Source organism: Theobroma cacao, chromosome 2 (genome assembly GCF_000208745.1).
Source record: "Theobroma cacao cultivar B97-61/B2 chromosome 2, Criollo_cocoa_genome_V2, whole genome shotgun sequence".
NCBI classification, from domain to species: Eukaryota; Viridiplantae; Streptophyta; class Magnoliopsida; order Malvales; family Malvaceae; genus Theobroma; species Theobroma cacao.
In genome coordinates this window covers 2,718,023-2,732,849 of record NC_030851.1, presented here as the reverse complement: position 1 = coordinate 2,732,849, position 14,827 = coordinate 2,718,023, and the positions used below count along the sequence as shown (strand labels likewise).

The window sequence follows — 14,827 nt, the reverse complement described above, 5'->3', positions numbered from 1 at the left end:
TATTAGAGGAACACAAGTTGGAAGGTTAAGACTTTAAAATCATTTAGACATGATAAAGAAGCAATTTTCCTCCAAAATGCTTCCAAGAAAATATAGTATTTTCTTTTCTAGTTTGAATATACAATTCATTTAATAAACGTTTTAGAGCCTATTTGACATGATTTTTTTTTAACTTAAAAGTTAATATGAAACTCTTATGAAAAATAATAATTTTTAAAATTAAGTTAAAATTATTTGATAAATTTCTTTTTTAAGTTTTTTTTATAAGTTATAATTTTTGTTAAAATTATCATAAAAGGTATTTTTTTAAAGGGTAATATTATAATTATTTTTAATAAATGAGGTTATTTTTGGAACAAAATAAAAATTCTCTTATATTTTTAAAATAAAAGAAGAAAAAGTTCATTTTTGGAGCTTTTTCTTAAACTTTTTTTTTAAAATTTTATTTTTAAAAAATAATTATTTTTTTAAGAACTTCTTAAAAAATCATATTTAATCTAAATTTTACTTTTAAAAAGTAGATAAGTTCGAAAAAAAATTAAGCTAAACATGTACTTAAACAGTAAGTTGATGATGACTTCCATGAGTAATAAGCACTTTAATGAAGAATATGCCTGCTTCGAAATCCATGGTGGATAATTAGTTTATGATAACATCTGCCAATTTCAAGATAACCCTTACCAAGAATCGATAAACACAAATTTGCCAGCTCCCACGCACCTTTTCAGCCAAGCTTTTCGCTGTCTCTCTCTACTCTTACAAAATGATGGGTACAAAAAAAAAAGCTTTTTTTTCTCCCTCTCTTAAGTCTAAGTTAGTCTCAACCCTCAGATCAAAATTTTGATCCATTGATTAAGCTCCTGTTGGGAAAAAAAAGAAGGAGGGGATTCCTAAAAATCTTGATTGATTTGAAGATCACTGATACTTGCTCTTAATGGGTCATTGGCATTGCCTTGATGCTAACTGTCTATCCATATATGACAATGCTGACTCAGAAAGTTAAAGATCATAGTCTTTAGGATGATTAGTGTTGGTTTTGCTTAAAATTCTTGAAATTTCTCGTTTAGTCTTTGTGAGCAGTCCATCCTACGTGGTTTGAAACAGAAGTAAGTATATGGAACAACAATAAATATACAGAATCCGGAATCCGGAACTAGTAGCTAAATGCTAGTTCAGCTGTGATTCCACTAGTCTCCATTTTCCTCCGCGCGTTGTCATTGATATTCCACTTGACAAATGCCTTTAATCTACTGGTTTGTTTAATGCACGCTCCTACCTTGGGCGTGAGATAATCTTCATTCTCTTTTTCAACCCTGGTTTAATCGCTATCACCTCCCGCTTCGCATAAACAAAGAAAACAACTTTGTAAAAACAACCTGAAAAATCCTCTCTTTATCTATGGCCATTCTCAGAGAATTCTTACAGATTAGTCTTCTTCTCCTCTAAATCTAGGGTAATAAGTATATCTAATCAGTGATCACCCACTAAAACCAGCCTCGTAATCATCCACTTAAACCTCCAAAGCCACCGAGCTACGAGGCTTAAAGCCAAGATTTACTCCTCCAAATATAGAAATTATTATTATTGTTATCAATTTTATCCTCTTATTTCATTATTCATTCATGGATACTCCCATAATTGTAGACCCAAACCCAAACAGAGAAGCGAACCGAAAACTTGATCATCCCTCGACAAACTCTCACTCATCAACTTTTCTCCTACACAACGGCTTCGGTTCATCTCAGATTTCAGACATAGAGATGATCACCATACAGTCAGTTTCTTACACGAGTTTGAAAGACTTGTTGCCCACATCACCGCTGGCCATCACTTCACCGACGCATAATTCGAGTTGGCATGAGATTCCCATCAAGAATCCGCTCGTCAAGCATGCTGCGCTGGCTTATCTGCAGCCCATGTCGAGTCCGCCGGAGGTCGGAGAAAAGGGTTTGTTCGGGAGGCTTAAGGAAAGGTGTTGCGGTGAATGTGGGTGCGTCTTGTGGCTACATGATGTGATCTGGAGGAACGTCAAGGAGGCGTTTTGGGAGAGGAGAGAAGAGGTTCTTGATGATGATGATGATTACTATGACGATTATGAAGAGAAAGTTGACTGAAAACTGAGATGGTAGCTCGCCTTTGTTTAGTCCTTTTTTCGCTCTCCAGAGGAGGTTGCGGTTTGACCGGTAGATACTGGTTCAATTTGTAAATAGAGATTCTTTTTCGGGTTTTTTCCTTTTTTCCTTGGGTTAGAGAAATAATTCTTTTGGCTCTTTGCATGTGTAACTACAGAGAGAAAATATTATTGAAATATTCAATGTTCAACATTCTTGGTCTGAGGAGGAGAATGGGAGCTTGTCATGTTCTTGTGAAAGTTAATACAATTTCTTACTGCAAAAACACAGTAATCGGTCTAAATTATTGAGTAATTACAGTGTTTGGGCTGCTTATTTATGGTATTAGGTTAGGTCAGTTATTTATTCTGTTCTTTGACATTCCATCTGTCCTTCATAAATGCATCAATTAGGCTCTTAATTACATGCACAGAACAGGTGTACCACACCATGCAGCAACCTTGACAAATGGGTTGGAGCATAGGTCATTAACCCTAAACTTTTTGGTCATTAATCTGCAACATCACTCTCAAATTCACCACTTTAGATTCTTTATACTTTGTTAGGGATCGGTCCTCCACTTTGGTGTCTCTCTCTCGATCGTTCGGTTTGATCAAATGCTTTGTCAGTTTTATATTTATGTTGATGGCATGGATTCATTTTTTATTTACACGTGTTGAAATGATGGTAAAAAAGTTTATATTAATTAAATTAAAAATATGGTCAGGATATAGATATAATAAAAATCTTTTTATCAATTATTAATTAATTTTAAATTAGATGATTAATCATTTCATGATAAATGTAATGTGATAAATTCATTATCTTAATAGAAAGATTAAAATGATAATAATAATAAAAAATCCTATATCAATTAAATTTGAGATTTTAAAAAATGAATATAATAAAACTCGTTTTGTCTATTATCAATCAATTATTTTTAGATTAGACGCACGAATTAAATTCTGAAGATGTTGATAATACAAAAAGCAGTAAATGACAGGCCTTAATCTGACAAAGATGTTTTCCTTGATAAATTCAAGCAACACTATGCCTACGGGGCCTGTTGGGTCACAGTCAAAAGTGCTTGACTTGGTTTAGCATTTGATTGGTGTTATATTAGCCTTTAATTTCTGCTGTTGATTTAACCAAAATGTGGCAGGTCACTGGGACAGAAAAGGAAAGGAAAGTTCGCCAAACCTTCGAGGGGCTTAGGTGGTCGTCTGTGAACCAAATTGTTTGCGTATTATCTTTATCCGTTTGTGACGCATATGTGCCGGTGGGGGTAATGGAAATGTTAAATCATCTTTCCCCGCGTAAGAAACGCTTTTCCTTTATTTTAGCATTTGATTAGTTATCTCTCGGTTTCTTTTGTCCGTTTTTTAAGGTTTTTGTCTTCGTATTCCTTCAGTCAAATAGGATTAGGGAAGAGGAAAATTCATACTGAGAAAGTCTTGACCATGAAATGTTTCAACGGGATGGATGTTTGCCCATGTGATGTGATTCCTGAAGTGTAAAATCATGTCTTGTAGTCCTAGTGCAACAGTCTTAGTTGTGGTAAGAAAGCTATAGGAAAAATGGGAAATCTTATTGCTATTCAAGTGATCTGTACAATGTCTGGTTAATCTGCTCATTTGTCGTTGGTCTTGAACAATAGGTAGAGGAGGTTTGTGTACAACTTTTTCTTTGTAGCTAGATGGGCTAGAGAGCAACAGCTATCACCAATAATCTCTACAAGAGCAACATCCATCTTGAAAGTGGTGATATTGCTTGGAGTCTCCTACTACTATCTCTCTTTTGGTAAACTTTGAAATCTTCTTTGCAACATTGTGGCAATCCTCGCAAATTCTAATGTTTTTTCTGACAAGAACAGGTCTCCCTACCTCCGTGGAGATCAATCCAAAAGAGATTGCCAATCTTACACTGTGGTTCTCAGGTGAGTTTGGTCTTTTCCTCGTCAAATCTTTCGGTCTCAGCTTAGTAATACTACGAGCATAATCATCTTTCCCTTCCCCTGTCATTTTCAAGATACTATCCAACACATCGTAAATCATGTTCATTTGAGCATTTGACCTGTCTTGATCAATGAACCTGTGAATTTTATAGTCTGACTCAACCTCGCTACATCCGGTTGTTTTTGCTACGCCTTGTCTCATCATATGACATTTGACATGCTCTACATCTTCCCACCTCCCAGCTTGAGCATACATATTGGAAAGCAAGATGTAACACCCTGTGTTATCATGCTCCAGTGATAAAGCATGCTTGGCTGCAACTTCTGCTAATGCTATGTCATTGGTCTTTCTACTTGCAGCTAGTAAAGAACCCCATATCCTTGCAGTTGGGACAAATGGCATTTCTTCAATAAAATTCTTAGCTAGATCAAGATTCTTTGTTCGACCAATAAGATCAAGCATGCAACCAAAGTGCTCTATTCCTGGATCAATACCATAGTCTCTTTTCATTGAATTAAAGTATTCCCACCCTTCATCAACCAAGCCAGAAATGCTGCAAGATGATAATAGGGAAACAAAAGTGCTCTTGTTTGGCTCAATGCCATTTTCTATCATTTCACGAAACAATGCAATGGAAATTCTCCCAAACCCATGAATGGCATAAGCCATAATGATTGTGTTCCATGAGACAACATCTTTAAATAACATGCCATCAAAACATCTCCTTGCAGTGTGGAGATCTCCACACTTGGCATACAAGTAAGTAATTGAATTTGAGACGATGGTATTAGAATTAAGCCCCAATTTTATGATAAAAGCATGGATTTGCCTACCCTCACTCAAGGAGGTTAAATCAGCATATGCTGGTAAGACACTTGCAATTGTTATTGCATCAGGTTGAAGAGATTCATACCAAATGTTCTGGAACAGTTCCAAGGCTTCTGTGTACTGTCCATTCTGTACATAAGCAGCAAGCATTGCATTCCATGACGCCAAGTTCTTTCCATTAATTTGCACAAAGACATGTTCAGCTAGTTTCAACTTCCCACACCTTCCATACATGTCAACCAGAGCAGTCTCCAACACTAGATGAGGGAGAATCCCTTTTCTGATTGCACTAGCATGAATAGACTTACCCACCAAGACCGCTCCCATTTGTGCACAAGATGGGAGCAAGTTTATCATAGTAATCGCATCTGGACGCAACTTGAAAACTTCTTGCATCTCTTTAACACAAGAGAATGACTCATGGAAACAAGCATTAGAGACATAGGCTGCAATCATAGCATTCCAAGCGACAATGTTTTTGTGAACTATCCTGTTGAATTCCCTCTCTGCATAATCCACGCTACCACACTTGCCATACATATCAATCAGCGACGTTTCAACCATAAGATCCATTTCAAATCCACCTCTAATTACCTGACAATGAATCTCTTTCCCACTTCTTCTACAGCCCTCTATAGAACAAGCCCCGAGACCACTAATAAAACTGAACCTGTCGGGTCTTATTCCTACCAAAACCATTTCTCTTAACGAAACCAATGAATTCAAGCCATCACCAACTTGTTGGTAGCCGGAAAGCAGAGAATTCCAAGAAACCAAATCTCTCACAGCCATCTCCCTAAAAACATTCTGTCCCAATTCAACGCACCCAACTTTCATATACATTGAAATAAGAGAGTTGCAATTATAAACATCTAAATCTAATCCAACCTTAACCAATTTTGCATGAACTTTTTCCCCTCCTTTCAAAGACAAAACCCCAGCACAGGCCTTTATCACAAATGGGTACGTAAATTTATCCGGTCTAGCTCCTTCAAATTCCATCCTATGGAAAAAATTAATCGCCTGCTTGAACAACCCATTATCGACTAAATCCTTGATGATGATATTCCACGTGTAGGAGTCCCAGTGGTTCATTTCTTCAAACAAGGAGAGTGCATTTTCCATCGACCCAGAATCAATAAACGCGGGAAGAGCACGCGTGAGTTTTAAATTCTTCGGTTCAATTAAGGTTTGTGAAGTTCTGGATTGGGTTCTACGGAGTTGAGTTGGTTTTGAGAATCTTGGCTTGGTTACAGCGTAAGGGTTTCGGTTTGTTTCCGGGGCATCGAATTGGTTTTGTGAAACAATTATGGGTGCCGGGGAATTGTGGAAGTAATTGTGTGATAGTAGTGTTACTGCTGCAGGCATTTCGGGTTGGTTTCAAGAGTCAGTAGTTGGGGAAATTGCCGTTAGAAATCAAATCAAGGGGCTTTTTTGTAGACTTCTGGCGGGTAACGGAGAGTGACCGTTGGCTCTGTTTCACGGAGCGGGTTTGCTTTCAAAGCGTTAGTAATAAACGCGGCTAAATTGAGTACTATCTGCGTACAACTTTTAAATGAGGCAAAATCACCAGTCTGGCATATATTCTTTTTCCAGGAGATATGCAACTTGAGGGATAACACTTGAAGATCACGTTTAGTTGTTTTTTTCCCTTGCAATATATATATATATATATGACTATTTTCCATGTTCACATGCTTTAGCTGACATTTAAATGTCAAAATTGTAATTTAAATTTCAAAAGATTATGTCATTTCAAAATTTGCACAAACTTATCTTATTATTTAATTTTTCAAACATTCATTCACCACGCAAAACATTAAAAGCAATTCTTACTAATAAGCATGAACAACATTATTTTGTGATAACATCATTTTTTTTTGGTATAATGCTGACAATAATTTCGACAGAATAGATTATCAATGTTGTTAACTCTTAAGACAAATCATTAAATGTTTGTGCATGCTATATACATAATTAAGGTGGATCTTTAATGTGCACTGTACTCTCTCCAATCTTAAAAGAGGTTTTCAAACGCGGTGAAACCATTAGCAAACTTGTAGCTCGGGCTAGGAGTTGCTTTGGAGCCCAATTTCCTTTAACACGTAGCAACGATGCCGTTCAATCTAATTTTCTCTCTCACGAAAAGTTACACACTGCCGGGCAATCCAACAGAATCCTCTTTTCCAAAGGGCAAAACATAGCAGAGAAACAGACACCAAAACGTCTTTACCATCAAAGGCTTTCGATCGACTTACCAAAAATTCGAAAGTTTGACGACGTTCGTCTTGATGGTTTTCATAGTAACCATCTGGACTCAGCTTAAGAACCTCTTGCATCTTTTTAATACAAGAGACTGACTCATGGAAACAAGCATTAGAGACATAGGCTGCAATCATAGCATTCCAAGCGACAATGTTTTTGTGAACGATCTTGTCGAATACCCTTGTCATACATAGCGACGTCTCAACCATAAGATCCATTTCAAGTCCGCTTCTAATAACCTGACAATAAATCACCTTGTCACTCCTTTCACAATCCTCTATAGAACAAGCCTGAAAGACTTCTAATAAAACTGAACCCGTCTGGCCTTATTCCTACCAAAACCATTTCCCTCAAGGAAACCAATAAATTCAAACCATTAGCAAACTTGTTGACACCTGAAAACCAAAAAATTCCAAGAAACCAAATCTCTCTTTAGCACCTCTTTAAAAACATTCTCTTCCAATTCAACACACTCAACTTTCATATACATAGTCGCAATTATAAACATCTAAATCTAATCCAACCTCAACCAATTTTGCATGAACTTTTTCCATGCGTAAGGGTTTCGGTTTGTTCCCGGGGTATCGAAGTGGTTTTGTGAAACAATTATGGGTGCCGGGGAATTGTCGAAGTAATTGTGAGATAATGGTGTTACTGCTGCAGCCATTTCGGGTTGGTTTCAAGAGAGAAATTGCGGTTAGAAATCAAAATCAAAGGGGCTTTTTGTAGACTTGTGGCGGGTAATGGAAAGTGAGCGAATTTGCTTTCAAAGCGTTACTAATAAACGTGGCTCAATTGACTACTATATGCTTAGGCAAAATTACCAGTCTGGCTTATATTCTTTTTCCAACTTGCAGACAAATGAGATATGCAACTTAAGTTCTTTTACATGGAGAAAACTTGACAATCACCTTTAATCTTTCTTTTCCCTTGAAATATATGGCTATTTTCCATGTTCAACTGCTTAGCTAAAATGTAAATGTCAAATGTCATGCCAAATTTTGCATAGGCTTATCTTCTCATTAATTTTCCAGGAATCCATTGACCAAGCGAAACATCAAAAAAGCAGTTCATACCAATATGAACAAGATTGTATGATTGCTAATATTATTAACTCTCATGACAGATCATTAAAATTTTCTACCTCCCTCCCCCAAAGAATTTGTCATCTGCATTGCGTTCCTTCTTACAACGCAAGCACTTCCCAGCTGAAAATTTTAATTTCTTTTCATTTTATATCATCTGTTTTCCATGGATAATATTGTTATTGAAGTGCAGCAGTCTGCGGGTCTGGAAACTGTACAACTCACTGAAACATCGAAAATTACAGAGATTGAAGAAGTTGAATCAGAAACACATTATGAAACAGAGGAGAAAGAGCAAGGACGGAAAATCGAGGAAAACAAAGATCAAGACACCGTCATAATTGATAGATTAATGGAAGAAGAGCTTAAGCAAGGAAAGGTCAGAAAACTTGTCATAGCTCAGTGTTTGTCTTGTTTGGTTTTATTACTGTCTTTGCCTTTTAGCATCTGGCTTCCAACATGGAATCAACTATCATTGAGTGATTTAGTCATTTGGAAGTGGAATTTATTTCTGCTGTCTCTCTTGTCGGGGAAGATCATCTTTCGTGGTATGTTGAACTTGGTTGTGCTTTCCATGGGGTGGAAGTTTTCCAAGCAAAAACGATTGTTTTATTATATTTATGGAACAAGATCTGCAGTCGAAAACTGTTTATGGGTGGCTTCTATGTTTGTGCTATGCAACATTATCTTCAACCAAAACCTGAGGAGGGTACATTTAGAAACTTTGTTTTACATAAACAAAGTTCTAAGTTTCTTGCTAGTCTCCTCAGTGGTGTGGATAGTAAAAACTATCATCTTCACGTATCTCGCAGTCAGCTATAATTCTCATATATTGTCTTCGAGAATGAGAGATTTGGAATTTAGTGAAAAGATGATTCAACAGATAGCACCCAAAGGCAATGCATTTGAGAAAATCAGAAATGAGGAGGGTGCCAAAAATCTGGCAACAAAAATAATACAGAACTTGTCAAGCAATTCTTCAAGGTACCCGAACTTATTCTCTTATTAAAAGATAATACTTGTTTATATGTGAAAAAAGTTTTATAGAATGAAATTTTAAAAGAAATATTTATATGTATTTTTTTTTAACAGGTACATTTACATGGAAGATTTGATGGGTTTTATGAATATCAATGATGCTCGCAAGGTGTTGAAACTTTTGGGTTGTGCATCCGAATGCCAAAAAGTTCATAAATTGATACTGGAAAACTGGGTGGTAAGTGTATTGTTAATGACAATAATTAGTCTATTATTCATTTTGTTTTATTGTATTCCTTTAAATGAGAAAGCATATTTTCTTTCTTTTTTTCTTATTGACTGATTTCTTTTATATTATTATATTTGTTAAGTAATAAAATCTGTCAAAATGTTTCAGGTTAACATATTTAAAGAAAAGAGGTCCATTGAATTGACACGTTCTAATTCGAAATCAATTGTTAAGAAACTCAATTGGATTTTAATTTTTGTATACTTCATCGTCACCTTTGTTCTTTTCTCACTCATGTTTAAATTAACCACAGTTAGCAATCTAGTATTCTTGGTCTCGACAATATTCTTAGCAGGATTTGTATTTGGAAATACGTGCAAGATTGCATTTGAAGCTGTGATCTACTTGTTTGTAATGCATCCATTCAATATTGATGATCGATGCGAGATCGATGGGGTTGAGGTAAATTTGCAAATATGTATTTTTTTTTTTATAAAATCTCAATTTAGAGAACTTTATTTATGCAATTATTGCTTACATTTTTTATTAAATTTCAGTTGGTGGTGAACAAAATCAACATTTTCAGCACTGTCTTCTTAAGGAATGACAATCAAATAATTATTTATCCGAATGCTATTCTGTGGACAAAATCAGTGAGCAATTTTCGACTCAGCCCACCAACGAGAGACAAAATAGAGTTTGATATATTTATTTTGACCCCAGAAGAACAAATTATTGCCATGGAACAAAGGATACTGAGGTAATTTGCATATTGAGTTAGCGTTTATTGCTTGGAAGGGATTTGATTTCTGATATATAATTTTACTGTTTTTGTTGTCATTGTTGCTAGTTTCATCCAAAGCAGGGAGGAGCTTTGGTTTCCCACACCACGTATATTCATAACAAGCATCGGGGAGACGAGCAGGCTGCATGTGGAGGTCTGGGCGACACATCGAATAAACATGCAAGATTTGGATGAGAGACTTGAAAGAAAAAAACTTCTGTATAAAGAAGTGGCTAACATCATAAGGGAGCTTGGGATCCTTGTGCATTGGTAGACAGTAATTGGCTTTCTGGCGTAGTTTCTTTTTATTGTTCTTCGTTCCTTTTTAACAGGCAAGATATTTTTATTACACCATCCTGTACCTTTCCCCAGTTATGAAAGCATTTGCTTGGTTCACCTTCTATTTTCTTTCTTAAAGTGTTTGTCTTACCATAACTTCAGTGAACATGAGAAGAGAAAAAAGAATTTATAATCAGATGGTGGAATCTTTTGAAAGAATGGATTTTGCTCGTCTGATTCCCAAAATGTAACAGGAAGTCTCCAACTCCTCAAGTCTTGTTAATAAAAATGTTGAAGTAGTCTCAAGTTGTATCTTTCTCAAGTCAGAATGTGATTCGTGAGGGAAACTGCATTTACAAGAGTGAATCTGCCATTGTTTAAACAGGCCAGTCGCATACTTAACTAATTTTCTCTCAACTGTCACCAAAAATATGAATTCATGAGCAAAGATTTGGAATATACAAATATGTCTTTATCATGATAATCTTCTTACATATTATTAAAATCAAATACAATAACTTGTATGATTAGTATGTGTTTATATATATATACTAAAAAAATAAGAAATACATGCCGAGTATGTAAATATATTTTAAATAGCTTCAATAAAGTAAGTATGTAATTAAATTTAAACTATAATACATGTGACAAATATTAAGTTTAAAACCATTATCAATTATTTGATCATAAAAATATAAATCTATTAGCTGAGATGGGCCCTAGGCTTTGGAAAGGTCAAGCCTGGTCGGGCCTGATCCAAGCTCACCCATGTGGAGACCTCTACCCTCAACAATAACTAATAGTAATGCTCAAAATTTGTAGAATCACAAACTAGTATAGCATAAATCACAATCCCAAATTGACATTTCCAAATCAAGCATAAATCAAGATGGAAATAATTCATATAAATTTTGATGAATTTAGATTTATTTCTGAATTTAGATTTATTACCTACAAATCCATGAACACAATTTCACGTATTTTAGGAAATTTTTTTCCTACAAAAGACAGAAGCAACTTGGGATAATCATCCACTGCAAAAAGGAATTAGGTGGGAAACAACACTTGAAGGAAGCTGTAGCATCAGAGAATGAGGATGGCTTTCTGGAGCAGCATGGTACTGATTGTGTTAGCAATGCTCTCGACTGTTCTCACGACTCCTTCCACCGCAGAGGAACGACGTCGTTCAGACCTTGAATTTCATAAATGGTACGTACACATAGTCAATAACTTGAGCCAAGGCAAGTTGTTAACCGCCCATTGTAAATCCAAAGACGATGATTTGGGCATCCATCAAATCCCCGTGGGTGATGAACAGAATTGGAGTTTTAGACAAAACTTTTTTGAAACAACTCTGTTTTGGTGCTCTTTGGCCAAAGATAATGTTCATGCAGACTTTGATGTGTTTTGGGACGATGACAACTTTCACTACAGATGTAGCTTCAAAGACTGCATATGGGTGGCAAAGGACGATGGCATATACTTGAAAAACCTTCCTGAGGGCTTCGACGAGTATCGTCATGGTTGGAAACAATGAAGCCAATGTCAAATGTATTCTGCACAATAAACTTGAATGAAATAACATGTCTTTGGTCATGGTATATCTTGTGTAGACTTGACAATTCTAGTTTCCGCATCTTAGTCGTATCGCATAAACATAAACAATTATACGAATAAATACAAACACGACATGTTACAAAAAAAAATACGGCATAATAAATTAATCGTATCAAGATCGTATATTTTTAATAAACATATAATACGATACAACACGAATAATATATTTATTAAGCGTGTCAAGTTAAATTTTATAAGACACGACATAATTAACATGATTAAAATTTAGTCAAAACACTCGAAAGGTCCCTGTATTAATACATTTTTTTCAATTTAGTCCATATACTTCAATTTGAAGCAATTTAGTCTCTTGATTTTGAAAATTGCTCTAATTTAGTCCAATTTAGTCTATCCCCTTACGACATCCAATTTAACCATCGAAAAGGATGATGCCAACATTGACGTGATGTTGATGTGACACATTTAAATGACATGACGACTTGAGGTGGTTGGCATACTGACATGACACTACTACATTAGTATGTTAAGGTGTCACATTAAATTTTATAGGACACGACATAATTATCATGATTAAAATTTGGCCACAATACTCGAGAGGTCTCTATACTCATACATTTTGTTCAATTTAGTCCCTACACTCCAATTTGAAGCAATTTAATCTATTGATTTTAAAAATTACTTCAATTTAGTCTATCCTCTTACGGTATCTAATTTAATCATTAAAAAGGATGACGTCAACGTTAATGTGGCACTGATGTGACAAATTTAAACGATGGGATAGCTTGAGGTGGTTGACATGTTGACATGGCACTACCACGTCATTGTGTTAGGGTGACATGGTAATGTCACATCACTTCCCAAGTTTAGGTTGCCAAGTGACATATCAAGAGGGTGCCACATGGCATGTCAGGAGCCTACCACATCACTTTCTTCTTTTCCAAAAGATTATATGCTTTTGTAGAGATTTAAACCCAAAACCTCTAAGTAGCACAGCAAGGACCTTACCACCACACCTAAGCCCTTACTTTTAAATTTTTCTTACTTTGGTTTCTTTTCTTTTCTTCTCTCTTTTCTTTTTTCTTTTTTTTCTTCTTTTCTTAAAATTATGTCGTTTTGGAGGCTTCCTTTTTTTTTCTTCTTTTTTTTTTGTTTTGGTGCTGTTTGGCCAAAGATAATGTTCATGCAGACTTTGATGTGTTTTTGGACGATGACAGCTTTCACTACAGATGTAGCTTAAAACACTGCATATGGGTGGCAAAGGACGATGGCATATACTTGAAAAACCTTCCTAAGGGCTTTTCGACGAGTATCGTCATCATTGGAAACAATGAAGCCAATGTCAAAAGTCTTTAATGGTTTTAAGTGAACCTTTGTTAAGAGGTGGCGTTTGATTAGTTAGGGAAGTGGAGTTGTATAGGATATAGGCATAAGGTCGACTTTCTCTGGATTATTCTAGGTTCCCTAGTTGTGACACCCAGTACCCTCATTTGGAAGTCAATATGACCTTATCAATGAGACAAAGGGTCAATGGATGCTGATTTAAGTGCCGAATGATAGAGACAGGTAAAAAAAGTATTTTAAGATAAAATATTTCGCATGAGAATAAATAATAATATTTTTATCGAAAAAGAATTTGCAAGATAAAAGGTGATTTGGATGTGAATCGGGGCAAAGTAAGATATTTTGGAGCCCTAAAAGGCTAGTGAAAAATTTTGGAATAAAATAATATTTTATTAATAAAATATTAATAAAATATTAATATTTTATTCGGTGTTGAAATTTTTCATGAAGGAGAAATATATGGTCAATCTAAGTGGGGGAGAATAAGGACGAGAAAATTTTAGAGAAAAATGATATTAATGGGGTCCGCGTGTATTTATTAAATAAAGCTAGAGCGGGTAAGTAAATATTTAAATATTACATTATTAATGCATTGAATCATAAATTTGATATTTTATGGGTACAAGTGTTAAGGAAGAAAAATGAAAAGAAATTGAAATTAAAAGATTGTGAAAGGATACAATTAAAAAAGGTGAAAACCTTATAGGGCAAAACGATAATTTTTCATAAAGCTTGGTCAAAGCTTCCAAAGGAAACTTTGACTCTCCATCCTTATCCCATGGCCGGCCATTGTGTCCAAGGCATTATCTTCCTCCATCTCCTCCCAACATCATTTTTGTTCCTCCCCCATAAAATTCAAGATTTTCATTTTCTTTTCCTTGTTTTCTTTCTTTCCTTTTCTTTTCTTGCTCCTTCCTTCTCTTAACTTCTTGAGCATCAAACTTGCAGCTTCTAATCCCAATTTCCAGCACATCTAAACCCTAGGAAAGGGAAAGAAAAATCTCTCTTCTTTTCTTTTGTTTTCTATTTCTACTCCACTTTCAACAACACTTGAATTTTTGGCTTCAAATGTTCATTTTAAGGCTAAAAGGTTTGGTTGATCTTTATACCTTCAAGCACCAATGTTTTAACGGTATTTCGAGACTACTTGGATTGAGACTTTGTGGGCATTAGTTTTGTAAGGTGGCATTAAGGTGAGTGAACTTGCATTAAAATGTTTTGGAATAAATGATTATATGTTTGATTGAACTACTTGAAATATTTTACTGGTTTTTCTTTAAAATTTGCATGGAAACAAGCCTTTGATGAAACGTTATATGTTGTGAATGTGTAATATGATGAATCATTGTGCTCCTATATTATATTGATATATATATATATATATATATATATAT

At 35.2% G+C, this 14,827-nt stretch overlaps 4 protein-coding genes across 5 annotated transcripts; 3 read left to right on the top strand and 1 right to left on the bottom strand.

The window, feature by feature from the left end:
* On the top strand, nt 1,147-2,308 carry LOC18607496. The gene has a single exon (XM_007041686.2). It carries the CDS (start codon nt 1,623-1,625, stop codon nt 2,112-2,114), a length of 492 nt encoding a protein of 163 aa, XP_007041748.2. The 5' UTR covers nt 1,147-1,622; the 3' UTR covers nt 2,115-2,308.
* On the bottom strand, nt 3,679-6,540 carry LOC18607495 (pentatricopeptide repeat-containing protein At4g35130, chloroplastic). Its single transcript, XM_007041685.2, has one exon. The coding sequence runs from the start codon at nt 6,260-6,262 to the stop codon at nt 3,830-3,832; it is 2,433 nt and encodes an 810-aa protein (XP_007041747.2). The 5' UTR covers nt 6,263-6,540; the 3' UTR covers nt 3,679-3,829.
* Nucleotides 8,553-10,636, top strand: LOC18607494 (mechanosensitive ion channel protein 6). 2 transcript variants are annotated; one of them, XM_018115318.1, is made up of 6 exons: nt 8,553-8,623; nt 9,128-9,228; nt 9,337-9,460; nt 9,833-9,913; nt 10,009-10,211; nt 10,302-10,636. In XM_018115318.1, exons 1-6 carry the CDS (start codon nt 8,597-8,599, stop codon nt 10,507-10,509), a joined length of 744 nt encoding a protein of 247 aa, XP_017970807.1. In that variant the 5' UTR covers nt 8,553-8,596; the 3' UTR covers nt 10,510-10,636. The 2 variants fall into 2 exon arrangements, with proteins under 2 accessions (XP_017970807.1, XP_017970806.1); XM_018115317.1 differs by lacking the exon at nt 8,553-8,623 and having other exon boundaries at nt 8,684-9,228.
* On the top strand, nt 11,611-12,051 carry LOC108660610. The gene has a single exon (XM_018114834.1). The coding sequence runs from the start codon at nt 11,611-11,613 to the stop codon at nt 12,049-12,051; it is 441 nt and encodes a 146-aa protein (XP_017970323.1).